The sequence below is a fragment of the Engystomops pustulosus genome, chromosome 2 (genome assembly GCF_040894005.1).
Source record: "Engystomops pustulosus chromosome 2, aEngPut4.maternal, whole genome shotgun sequence".
Lineage (NCBI taxonomy): Eukaryota > Metazoa > Chordata > Amphibia > Anura > Leptodactylidae > Engystomops > Engystomops pustulosus.
The window spans coordinates 168,409,737-168,423,858 of NC_092412.1; the positions used below are offsets into that span (position 1 = coordinate 168,409,737).

The window sequence follows — 14,122 nt, forward strand, 5'->3', positions numbered from 1 at the left end:
TGTCATCGCCTGTCAGGCGCCGCACACTCCTGCCCTTCTCACAAGAACCGTGGCGTCCGCGCTCTGATGCTGGCGGGCGGCGGCGCTCGCGTACAACATTGTTGTGGACGGTCTGACTGATTCGGACTGAGCCCGGGATTTAACTTTCAATTTGTGTTGCAAGACAATGCACTTAAATACACCAGGAAGAAGGTGAACTCTGTCAGACCTGCGTGGGCAAGCGACACATGCAGGATATCGGGTACACGATCTTAGTGAATCGCGGCACAGTGCATGATCGTCGGACAATGCACTTTCTGTGAACTCCTCGGAACGGGTAAGTAAATGTGCCCCAGGTGACACAGAAAACTGAGTCAGGAGACTCTCACTCATCCAGAGCTGAAGCTTCCACAGTTTGGACACAGCTCCATCTCCATTATCCCAGCCTGCTTATACCATCACGCTGGTATACTATTCCTGCAGAGCACTCTCCACAACCACTCCAGTACCAGAATTCAGAAATGCTGTTTGACTGTTTTGGCCTGTTGTCTGCTACCCATTGTTCAATAAAGAACCGTGAGTTGATTTGCACAACGTGCCTCCGTCTGATCCCTGGATACGGCTATCTATCACCATGCGCTTCCCCATCCATTACCCAGGGACGAATCTCACAGACACTCAGGGGATGCCCCAGGGATAAGCGGGTACTTCAGTCTCTCCCTCCATATTTATTGCACACACCACCTTCTGGACAGCCCTGCTGTCCCCATACCAAGCACCGTGACATCAGCCTGCCCTAGGCCGCGACTCCGGTATTCTGGGCCCCGGCTACCTCTAGGCTCCAAGAAAAAGCTAGGTCCCGGTGGGGGATGTTGCACAGGCTGCAATGCTGTTGGCCTGTATGATGTATAAAAAAGCAGTTAAAAAGCTCTTGTGCTCCGCAGCAGCAAGCCAGAGGAGGGAGACCACTCGCCGCGTTGCTTGGTGAGCTGGCTAACATTTTAACAACCGGACTATTATCAACTCACAAGAAGGAAAATCAAGTACAGGCAGTCCCCGGGTTACATACAAGATGGGGTCTGTAGGTTTGTTCTTAAGTTGAATTTGTATGTAAGTCGGAACTGTATTTTTTATTATTGTAATCCCAGCCAGAACTTTTTTGGTCTCTGTGACAATTGACAACCCAAAAATTTTGGGTTGTCATAAGAACCAGGATTAACACTAAAGCTTCATTACAGACTACTGTGATAACTGTTATAGCTGATTATTGTAGCCTAGGACTAAAGTACAATATATTACCAATATCCAGTGGTCCGTTTGTAACTAGGGGTCGCATGTAAGTCGAGTGTTCTTAAGTAGGGGACCGCCTGTATATAGAAATTAAAATCATATCATGAACCAGAGTAGTTAACCCTAACACACAATGGTGGGAGACTTAGTACAATGTAATATATTTTAAAGTGCCAATGCATCAGGCGTGAAATAGACATTGTTTCCACACCAAGCACCTCTTCTTCGCTTCCTTACCCTGTTTTTATGTATCAAGCTGGAATAAATTTCAAGTATCAAAACTGCTGGATTGTTGAGTGGCATTCTTTCCTTTTCTTGCACTTTTTCATCACTTTTTGCATCATATCTGCATTACAGCTCCTTTTCTAACAGCAGTTGCCATCTCGACATTTTTACCTTTGTCGCAAATATAAATAAATATACTGTAGTGTGGACACAAATTCAACCAAGATCACTACCAAGATATTTCATTGTTATTTTAAAACAATTGGTTTGCACAAGCTGGTGTAAACCTGGAGCAAACCTTCTACTTACTCCTTTTAAAAAAGATATGAATGGCTTATATATAAACTCCACCCCATTCCATCTATACATATTCTGCACCAACATCCAAGAATTCCAAGCGTCAAAACCAGTGGCTTAGCTAGAGTTTCGGCACAGGGGAGGGGGGGGGGGGGTTACGAACACATCTGGGTGAGCAAAGTTGGCCTGTGCAAAGTTGAATGTGCTGACAAAAAAAATCATCAATGGAAATCAAATTTATTAACCAATGCAGGCCTGGATTTAGAGTCGCCCACAAAATAAATTAACCCCTTTGCTTCGCAGAATTTTTTGATCTTTTTGTGCTCCCCACGTTCAAAATTCTATAACTTAATATTTCTGTGTAACAAATTTTACTTCTCAGTGACGTTATTTATTATTCCATGCCATTTACTGGAAAAAAATCCAAATGTGTTTGAAAATGGCAAAAAAACGCGTCACTTCTGGATGGGCATTTAAAATTTTTGGGCCTTTTTTATTTTCACTTTTTTAAATTTATTTTTTACTATTTTGAGACCCTCTAGGGTATTTTAACCCTAGATGCTCTGATAATTCCTACCATACACATATGGGGTTTTTACAAAGGATTTATTGTAATGTGCTGCTGTCAAATTGTAAAAAATCTGCAGAGTCCATACAGCTTCGGGCCCTGGCCTTACAAAGACCCGAGGCTTTCATGGCAACCAGTCGATCTCAACAAAGATGGCGGCACCCATGACCCGCTGTTTTTTAAATGTTAGCACCAATTGCGCGCATTAGCGGTGGATGTTTGCTGCAATATGCTCACAGCCTAACACTGTGAAGGAAGTTTGGCATTTGCCAGAGAACAACAGGATTGCAAATTTGCCACTCGCATCCTGAGCTCTTCACAGATGAAAGCAGGTACACACTGAGCAAATGTTATAAACTCCAAATACAGGCTTCCATCGGTTAATAAAATTGATTTGCATTGATGATTTGTTTGTGATTTTGTTGTCAGCACATTCAACGAGAATATTTTATTCAGATCTAGGATGTGTCATTCGTGTGTTCCCTTTTTGAGCAGTGTATTTCAGCTGTATTGATAAGTTTATTGCTTCTACTTAGCAACTTCTAATAGACAAATCATAGATGTTCAAGATTGAAAACCTGTAATTTTTGGGAATATTTACTGCATAATTTAAAAGTAATGTGTACATAATGTGATTGTGATAAGAAAGGTACATCATTTAAATTAATTCACAAAATTGCATTCAGACATTTTAGCCACGGTGGAAAAACCTGCTCCCTGTAGCACTTCAGGCCAAGGTCGTCAATGCACAATCAACGGATCAGAGTGCAGGGGGTGGTGGCCAGGTCCCAACAACGGCATTACTCATTTTGACAACTTTGGCTTTGCTATGCTGACTGTGTACCAGTGCATAACTATGGAGGGCTGGACTGAAGTACTTTATTGGGTAAGTCTTGGTAGTATAATAAAGTAAAGTTCACCAATTGTCTTTCTAATTTAATTCCTTACATTGACTTAAATCAATTACACATTGTAAAGAAATTGTTTATTTCATTGTTTTGTTTCTGAGTATAAAATTTGGTGGGTTGTTTGGTTGGCCTTTGGCACCCAAGAAGGCTTGGGCACTAAGATACTGGCCAATCCACCTATATAATAATCCACTACTGTACTGGGGAGGAAACAGGCTGAAGGTGTAACCAAGTGATGGTAAATCCTATGGCTTGAAGGTATGTGTGGGCATATTGATAAGTCCTTTTCATGGAGTTTGCCATGGGCATTCAGATCCAACAGCTAACAGAAGTGTGGTCTCCACCTCTCTTTATCCGGCTCTGACTACCGTCCTGAGACCAATCACACTACTGCATCAAAGAGTCCTCAGATGGACGAGTAGGGGAAGAAGGATTTACATTTTTGGCACTAAATTTATTATTTTCCTCTATGATTGAATGAAGACTTGAACAAGTACATGACTTGTTTGTGGTTTTTAGTTATTATACACATCAAAACTTTTCTCTTTTTACATTTAGGTTAATGATGCAATTGGAAATGAATGGCCTTGGATTTACTTTGTGAGTCTTATACTACTAGGATCCTTCTTTGTTCTTAACTTGGTGCTTGGAGTTCTGAGTGGGTATGAATTTTGAACCTTTTTACTCAGCTCTTTTCTATAACTATAAGCATATGTTTGTTCAATTTAGGTGATTATTTGTTTTTTACGCCCCTTACAGTGAGTTTACAAAAGAACGTGAAAAGGCCAAATCTCGTGGTGCTTTTCAAAAGCTGCGGGAACAACAAGCTATGGATGAGGATTTACGAGGTTATTTGGACTGGATTACTCATGCAGAAGTAATGGATCCAGATATGGAACCTAGAGAAGGTAAGAATTAAGCAAAAAAAACTTATTTTGGACAAACAAAATAGAGTGAGTGAGCACAACATTATTTGCAACTTGCACATATAAATGATTTTGTGGTGAAATCCTTAAATACTGGCAGGACAGACAAGCAAACAGTTTGAACCTTGCAGAGCGAGAGGAATATTATGCCTGCAACAAAGATTACATACTACCTAGCAGAGACTGAAATCACTCACAAAATAAAATTATATATAGGTGTTACCAGGGCGGAGAATAATAGATAAATGTATAGAACAATATGAGTACCTTCGCTGGTCTATATGGGGATAACCAGTTCAGTAGAAAAAGAATCACAGATAAACAACATTGAGAACTGCACTGGAAAAATGGCAAATAACTAGTAAAATCAATAAACCTTTTACTTGTTATATAAGAGGTTCTACCAGTAGATGATGTTTGTGGAGGTGAGTTTGCAGCCAGTTATCCAAATGGAAACCAATAGATTACTATCAGCGACCAGAAAAAATTTCCAGTTGTTCCGGTTAATTGTGTTCTCCTCCATGCTTTCCTTATTATTAGGTAAAAATCCCACGGGTCAAAGAACCAAGAGTCCAATAATCCAAAATCTCAGTTGCATAAAAGTTTCAGCACAGAACCTGCTCCTTGCTATTCACTTACGCGGGACTGCCCAGGCTGGTGGCTAGTCTCCACATGCAATTCCGTCACTCACAGTACGGATTGTTTGGAACGGCATTTCTCGTTTCAACGTGTTTCAAAAGAACATGGCTTTCTTCGTCAGGAAGGAGAAGATTAATGGATCTATAGCACTTCCTTTTATAGAACCTTGTCAGAACCGGTGATCTTGCTTGGAGCTGTAGTTCTACTTTACTGCAACCTTCTCAATCAGTGGTAATCAGTAATCAAAATAACATAGTGAAATGTGTATATAAAATAAAATTTTATATAAAAATTAGACATAATGAGGTGATTAAAATGCAAATGATTTGATTTCTTTGGGGGCTAATGTGTCTAAATTCAAAATCCAACGACTTTATGCTCTGGACATCTGTTTGATATAGTCACCGTCTCTTCAGTTCCTTTGTAGGCTCCATAGTGTTTGGGATAAAAAAAAATACAAAGCATTTGTGTGGAAGTGTACAAAGCATCCATCATGTTAAGTGCTTAGAGAGGGCTGTCCTTCAAGTTTCTTTTTAATATATTGCATGTGTTCTTTGATTCTTGTTATCAGTGAATGCTTGGTCCTTCCAACATATAATTTTCTGCATGGGCATTGAATACAATATAGTATGCCCTTGGTGTGACAATTAATGATTCTTGATTTTGTAATGATCCCCACTAGGTCCTTCCTTCCCAAAGCATGAAAGTGGTTTAGAAGATTTACTATGTTTAAAAACAACCATGTTTATGTAAAAAGTAATCATCCTCACTAGATTGTTTTTCAGACTGCCACTGTTTACAGGAGGCGAGCTCTGCGCAAACCTGGTCCCCTGGTGTAGATTCATCAATGATGTAGTCTTCATCTGAGCAGGTGGGGAGGAATTTCTGATTTAATTTCTGTCCGAGATTAAAGGAAACCACTTTCCCTAGAGTTTACTGCTAACTTTAATCAGAGCCGTGGTAGCGAAACCCTGGGTCGGGCGAACTAGCGAGTCTGGCGTCCACATGGTGGATTTTATATGCGCATGATTTTATTCTATTTTGTGAGTATGTTTTAAGAAAATAAATTCCATATATTTGAACATACTACCCTATCTGCTGCTTAATCTCTTCTATAGTAGCTGTACACTATTTGGCTACAGGATGCAAGAAAAGGCAGCTTAAAACTGTCTGAATAGCGATCTATTCCCATCCAAATACCGTTTGTGTGGAAGTTTACTAAAGAATTTGGAACATAGTTGGGAAAAGAGTGAAATCGTCGATTTATCAAAGGATATATAAAAGGACACACAAGGAGCTCCGCTCAGACTGTTTTATTTTTGCTAGATGTGGGATCCATCTGTGACTGTTTGGCAGCTCCTATAGGGGATAGTGTGCATCACAAAAACACTTTAACTTTAATCAAACTTCCATGGTTTTTTTTTTTTTTTTGGATCCAACAATTTATGTAGAAAATAACTCGCTGAAAACAAGAACATATACGAAGCCAACTGATCCTAAAAAACAGTTGCCACTTACCAATGTGGTTGAATAACATCCCAAAAAGTCAATACCTTAGATATTGAGATATTCGTCCAGATCTGTAGAATTATAACAGAGGCAGAAGCCTTAAAAGAAAAATTTATACAGGAGGATTATGATGTAACTCCATTAAGGAAAGTAATGACAGCTAGTATTCCAATAGACTATTTATTGAAAGAACAGATTTCTGAGACAACTAACACTATGAGAAAATCTCAAAATTCAGTGGAGAGAACAGTACAAAAGAATTAAAAATACAGTTTATAACACAATACACTAATGAAAGAGGGGCTCTAAACGAATAGTCTCAAAGCATTGCCGAATACTGTCAATACTGCCGAAAACGCACAAAATTAAATTTTTATGAAAGCACAAAACTTTGGTAATAATAATCTAGTGATGATGACTTTTTACATAAATTTTTACCCCTGTAGACATTGTAAGGCTTGTAAACTTATGAAACTTTGTAAACCAATTTCATCCTTTGGGAAGGGTATCAATGGTAGGTATCAATTAATTGTCTTACCAAGGGCATAATATATTGTATTCAATGTGGAAAATTATGCATAGGAAGGACCAAGCATTCGCTCATAACAAGAATCAAAGAACACATGGAAATATTAAAAGTAAATTTGAAGGACACCCCCTCCCCAAGCACTATAAGAATAAACATGGTGAATGCTTTGTAGGCTTCATAGTGTTTGGATTAGAAAAAATACAAAGGAACTGGAGAGGCGGTGACTATATCCAACAAATGGAAAAGGATGGTGACCCAAACATAAGCTCACCTCTACTGAGTCTAAGTTTGCTGTGCAACAGACTTAAGTAGCCGGTACTTTTAAACTGATAAAGGTAAAACTATACAAGTGTGGCACCAGCAAACATACAATGTTTAACATTTATTAGTCACGCTTTTATAAAATGTAAAAAATTAACATATAAAAACAATAAAGTAAAATATATCTTACCCTGTTTGGTATAAACAGACATTATGCACTTGAGTGTTTCTTGTTTGTGGCGCACAACTGCTCACAGGAGGCCAAGCACACAGGAATCCCTCCAGCAAGTATGCCACTTGTCTGTGGCATGGTTTCTGGCGCAGGTGTTGTTGGTTTGTAGCGCAGTTTTTAGCATGGTTAGTAGTCCACCACTGATCCCAGGTTTACGATTCAGCGACTGAACACAATGGGGCACATTTACTTACCTGGTCTCTGCACAATCCCCGAGGTGCGTTGTCCGCGGTTCATGAAGATCGTGCGCCCGGTTTCCTACACTGTTGCTTCCCTGCTGATGTCTGCCAGAGTTTACCTTCTTCCCGGTGAATGTAAGTGCTTGGTATTGCGACACAATTTAAATGTTAAATCCCGCGCGTTGTCCGATTCTGTTGGATCGTCCAACGGCTTGCCCCCGATTTGTTGGAAAAACCCCCAATATCCGCAGTAGTGGAGAGCAATACAACTTCCAATGCAGTTGTGAGTATAAAAGCTGCATACACCACACCTTCAATTTGTATAAAATAGTGGACCGGACAATCCTATTGATATATAGAAGGTATATTATTCCAAGACACATTTTGAAGTTTCCAACTTCTTCCTCGGTAGCATATAGGGGCAGATTTATCAAGCTGTCAGAATATTTTTAGTTACCCATGGCAACCAATCACAGCTCCGCTTTGAATTATTCATGAGCACTGGTAAAATGAAAGCTGAGAAATAACATAACATGAAACTTAACAATAACTATACCATATTGTATATGGTACCATATACCATAAACCATAAACAACTATACCATATTGTACCAATTACTGTTTTAATATATATAAAAATGAAATCTACCTATTATTATGTTTGCATGCAGATACTATTTAGAAATAAGTATGAGTGCATATAAAGAGTTATATAGAAAGAGGCTTGTAAGAGATGCTGGACAGAGAGCCCTCCGAAAACTGGATGCAGATAGAGGCGGAGTTTGCGTCATATGAGCTATTAAAAGATCTGCTTATAGCTACCAATCTGGATCTAAAGAAAAGATATATCCAGCTTCTCGATACCACAAGGCTGATGCTTATGGTATGGATCAAATTTTGTAGAATACAGCAGAGGATTAAAAAATACTTAATACTTGAACCATCAGATATGAGATTGGCCACTCTGAGTGCCTGTATAATCGACATAAATCTGAACATCTGGAAAAGGCAGGGGGTTTCAACATTAGCTGACATTTGGACTGAGGAAGGTATATGCACGTTTGATCTTATAAGGGGAAAATTTTGTATACCAGCTACAGAATTTATGGTGTATGCAAGGTTGAAATCCTTTTTAAGATCGGTTAGAAATGTTATGTGCACTGGAACTAATGAGTCACACCCATCCAGATTTTTTAGATTTTTGACATCAAAAGTTAAATACAAAGGTGGTATATCAATAGCATATTCAGAACTTATGGAGACCTCTAGTAATGGGAAACTTGGATACATGACTATATGGGAGCAGGAAATAGGGAGACCTTTCCCGTTAGCGGACTGGCTTAATGCTACTAGAGGGATTAGCAAGAATACGTTATGCTTAAATTATTATGAGATATTAATCAAGATTCACATGAGATGGTATACTCCTCCTGCACGACTTGCTAATATGTTTTCTGACCAATCTGACTTATGTTGGAGACGCTGTGGAAAAAAAGCAACCCTATGCCATATACTGTGGTCATGCCCCAAGCTAAGTAGCTACTGGCAGGGTGTTGGAAAAATTATAGAATTGGTAGCAGGGGTTTCCCTTGGACTCTCACCAGAATGGGCACTTTTGAGTATTGTGACAAGGGACCTAAAAAAAAAAATTCATAAATATAAATGGGTTATTAATAAAATCTTGACAGCATCTAGAGTTATACTTGTTAAAAAATTGAAGGATGAAACCAACCCGACTATTACTGAAATGATTTCTTTAGTTAATTCCACATGGAGAATGGAAAAATGCCTTGGGGAACAAGGTATTATAAAGAGTAATGATCTTGACGAATTGTGGAAATCATGGCCAGGCTATGATAGGAATACTGCATAAAATCTTTCATATTTGATGGTGACACCAGAGAGTTAATTATAAAATTTTTCTTTTTTTTCCTCTGTTTTTCTTTATTCTTTACTCTCTTCTTTTCTCTTTCTTTTTCTTTCTTACATCTTCTACCTCTACGGTGCAGTGAACATTGTATGAATTGTGTATGATATGCAACAATTGAAATGCAATTGCTGTTTACCTTTTGTCTAGTTTTAACATTGGAATAATATAGTATGTATTTTGTAAAAACAAAATTAAAAATTAAAAAAAAAAAAAAAAAAAGAAAAAAGAAAGACATATTAAAACAGATTAACAGTTGACAGCCTGTACCACCCTCGTGTAACTTTGTGACAAACACAAATTATTAAACAAAAAGTGCATTAAAAATGCCATGAAAACATACATTTTTACATAAAACTCACATCAAAGCAGGTACACACAAATAGGGATTTAAAAATAATAACACAAATTGAGCAGATTTATATATACCACAATACAGAACATCAAGAATTTACATTCCCAAAAATGCTAAAACAAAATTATTTATTTATTTGGATCCATTCTGGACAAAATACTCAACATAACCTCTGACAAAAAGAAAGGCTTCCCTACAAGTCGGGCGCCATTGAATACTTGCAGCAAAGAAGGTTCATTTGAAACCAAAGAGTTGCAGCTCCCCAAAAATCAGGGTGGTTTGGCACTGCCAAATGTATGGGTGTACTACTTAGCGGCAGTGTCAACATATGAGCGTTTGGGAGGAAAGTGTGACTGATTGCCCAAAAGCTTTGTTGCACTTGAGAGGTGACATGGGCCCGTTAGCTGCACTGGAGGCAAAACGGGTGAGGGTGCTGCAATAAGTCTGGAAGGTATGTAAAGGTTTGTTGGGAGTACAAAATTGTACTAAATAAACGCCTTTGTGGTATAATTCCGTCCTGTGGGAAGTGTTAATATTGGAGGATATGCAAAGGTGGGATAGCAAGGGGATGCGCTACATGTGCCAGCTGTATTCTGAAGGGGTTTTGAAGTCCTTTCAACAATTACGGGAGAATTTTGAATTCTCTTGGTTTTTTTAATATTTGCGGTTGAGACATGCCTTTGAGACAAAAGCTCAATCGTGTTCCTTGGAGATAGGATCTATTGGAGTGTTGGAGGAGGTCCCAACTGTTCTTAATACACAGGGTGTATAGGACACCATATGTACTATGGAAAATGTGATTGCGGGAGGATGCTAGGTGCCCCTGGTGCCCAAAAGAGAGAGCAGACGGATGGCATATGTTCTGGTCCTGTGCTACGCTAGAGATCTTGTGGAAGGAGGCGTAGGACTTAAAGGATAGGTTTTCTCATAATCCTAAGGTTAGTTTATTGAGCTGTATGGATGGACAACAGGGACCCAAAATGAACGATTGGCTGTGGCAAAATTTGTCTACCAGGTCAGGAAAAGTATAGCTTGGCACTGGTTGGTTGCTGAACCTCCAGGGTTGGGAGAGGTGATATCTATGACTAATAAAACTATATGGATGGAGATGAAAGTTTGCCAGAAAAGGGGTAATCTAAAACAAATTTGAGAAACAGTGGTCCGATTGGGTGGAGTTTCCAGGGTTGGCAACTGAGGAATTGTGGAGAAATTGGTCTATGCTGAATCTGGGAAGGGACTAGGGCTGTAAGGGGTACTCTATTATACTTGAGGCTGTATTGAATGTGTGACACTATGGTGGATCAAGGGATAGGTGACAGACCAAAGGGTTATGGGGAGTGGGGTGTACTTGGGGAATATTATATACGTTTATGCTAATATACATTTGTAATAATATGTACTGAATATTGGCTTTTTGTAATGCATATATCTGTGTTATTAGCAAAAGAAATAAGTTTCTGATTTTAAAAAAAGAGGGCTTATGTTTAGCGATCCTCCTAAAGCTATGAAGAAGACAGGCCAACAGTTCCTTCCCTTATGATTTACATTATTTATTTTACGTGGTGAAAGATATAAACCACTAGGTGTCCTTGATGGTGGTCGTTAATGAAAATCTTGTTGAGTCTTATGCAGTGCTCTGAAATGCACTAAGGCTATGGAGGAGGGATTGAGTTTTTAGGCCTGAGCTTCCTGTCCCTGGGGGCAGACCCCTCTCTCGTGGTGCTGTCATGGTACAGGGAAAGGAAATTAGCGGTACGTAATTATCCATTTAATTTTGCTGCACCATATTTATCACGGTCATGATGAATTCTGGTGAAGGATACGATTGTTGGTTTCTACTTTAGACCTACTTTTAGTTGGTCTAAACTGTGCACAAGAATATCGGGAGCACGGATGATTTTCCATAAGCCGTGCCCCTTTTTCGTGAGACCACGCCCATTTTCCAGAAGGCTACGCTCCTTATTTGGACAAATCGGAAAGCTGCCAAAAAATTGTCTAAAAGCCTTTAACTGTGGTGCAAGGCATTTTAGACAGTGTTTTTGCCACAAAACCACCAGAGTTGGGGCACAAGTGCATTAATACATCCCCCCCATTAAGTCAATATTCCCATTAACTGTGAGGTGCAGCAGGTCCTGTGTGCAGTATCCTACCAATACTCCCTGTAGCCTGTTGGCTTTATGTCACCTGAATGAATCTCAATTTTTTCTATGAAAGAGGAGAGTCTCCTCTTTTATAGGAATCTAAATTTGGTTTTCTATGTGTAAGGAAAATGGAGAAATTAGCTGTTAAATTGCCATTGTGAGTGATTTTTAATATATAAAAATTTCAGCCAAAATTCTTAATTTAAATGTGAATATCTTCGGTTCCATGACAACTAGAAGCACAATTTTAGATTAATTTAATAGAAGAGATTCTCCTCTTTCAGGGGGTCTGGACAAATGTCCACTTTGCCTACCCTGAATGCTGGCAGGGAAAGGAATAATACCCTTGGTTGAAGATGCTTATCACCTATCTTCTGTCTATATATCTATCATCTGTCTAGTTATCCATCTCCTATAATCTGTCTATCTAACCATTTATATATCACCCTTTTCTCGAAGTATATAATCTATCAATCTTCTATATCTCTTCCACTGTATTTATCTAGTCTTATATCTATCTACTATATTATATATTTTATAGTTTTGCTTCTAGAAATCTATATCATCCTTCATATTTCTCTATCATCAATCTACCTATCATCAGCCTTTCCCCTATTAATTCTCCTACAGTCCCATATTACACATTGCCTTACCATACTACTGATTGTGACTACAAAGCGTTATCGTGCAGGACTAAATAGTCACTGACTATTCATAAAATAGTTTTATTTTGGGGCCCCACTTTTAGTTTTGCAAGCAATACCAATGGGAATATATAGGATGCCTCAGTAACTGAACATAACTAATTCAAAATTCCAATATAGCTTTATTTAATCGGTCATCAAAAAAACATACAGTTAAAAACACACACATAAAAACCACAAAAGATGTGGCGGTGGTCATAAATAATGCAGTACATGTTAAATACATCCAAAATTGCAAACACCAGTATATACACAATCAGGCTAGCCAATAGTGTTACCCACCAGGGTGTAATGAACAGCCAACAATTGTAAAGGTGGTAAGTCTGACCACCGCCACAGCACCCCGACGCGTGTTTCGCCGTCGCTTCCTCTAGGGGGTGTGCTGTGGTAGGTGCCCAGTATATATATATCCCCAGCTTGAACATAAGGAAATACCTTGGGGCCAATGAGGGTGCAGGGCAAGATTGACAGCAGGTGGGTGATTTAGCGCTTCATCGCGGTCTCCATACACGCCATCCGGAGGCGGGGCCAGGTTCCGAGAGACTAATGACGCGCAGGTTCTGCGCATCATCGTGACCGGAAGTCCGGCGCCGCCATCAAGACGCTTTTAGTTTTGCCCAGGGCCCCACTTTGTCTAAAACCGGCCCTGTATACTACAGGTGGCTTGCTGGCTATATACTGGGAGGCTGTGACCCATGCATTTCCCACCCTGGGCTTATACTCGAGTCAATAGGTTTTCCCAGTTTTTGGTGGTAAAATTAGTTGCCTCGGGTTATGCTTGGGGGCGGTATATACAGTAGACACGTTGGCTCCCAGTGGCTTAAATCAAGGAACCGAATTATTTGCCTTTTAATCATCTCATTATGATATATATATATATATATATATATATATATATATATATATATATATATATATATATATTATAATCAATTCACATCTTTATTAAATTAATAATAAAACACAAAAAAATTAAAAAAAGAGATGAAAAATATTTTACCATATTACATATAAATTGTTCCCTGTATGGTTCCCTTACATTTGTATTGTATTTTAATGAACTCCCCTCTTGTTTCATGTTTTTTTTTTTTTTTTTGTGTGTATTATTATGCATTTAATAAAGATGTGAAATTATATTTACCGGTTTTCTTGGCATAAATTATTTGTAGGTTTAAGAATATAGTCAGATATGCCTTTTTTATTTAATTACCTCTTTATATATTTCTAAAATACAAGTAAATTTTAGTCTTAATAAATGTATTAAAACTTTATCCTCTGTTTTTTATTCATTAAAATGGAACTTACATATCCATTAGTGAACTAGTTAGATATGAATGAACCACTGATTGAAAAGGTTGCAGTAAAGTAGAATTACAGCTCCAACCAAGAACACAGTTTCCGACAGTTTCTATATAAGGAAGTGCTATGGATATCATTCATCTTCTTCTTGATG

The 14,122-nt window shown here is 38.6% G+C and overlaps 1 protein-coding gene across 2 annotated transcripts in view; it reads left to right on the forward strand.

Annotated features, from left to right (window-relative positions):
- CACNA1S (calcium voltage-gated channel subunit alpha1 S) overlaps positions 1–14,122 on the forward strand; it is an 817,957-nt gene that overhangs the window by 116,548 nt on the left and 687,287 nt on the right. For both annotated transcript variants that reach the window (XM_072137243.1, XM_072137244.1), the window contains exons 7-9: positions 3,046–3,245; positions 3,826–3,929; positions 4,027–4,175. In XM_072137243.1, the coding sequence (XP_071993344.1) occupies positions 3,046–3,245; positions 3,826–3,929; positions 4,027–4,175 (453 nt within the window). The remainder of the gene's footprint in view (positions 1–3,045; positions 3,246–3,825; positions 3,930–4,026; positions 4,176–14,122) is intronic.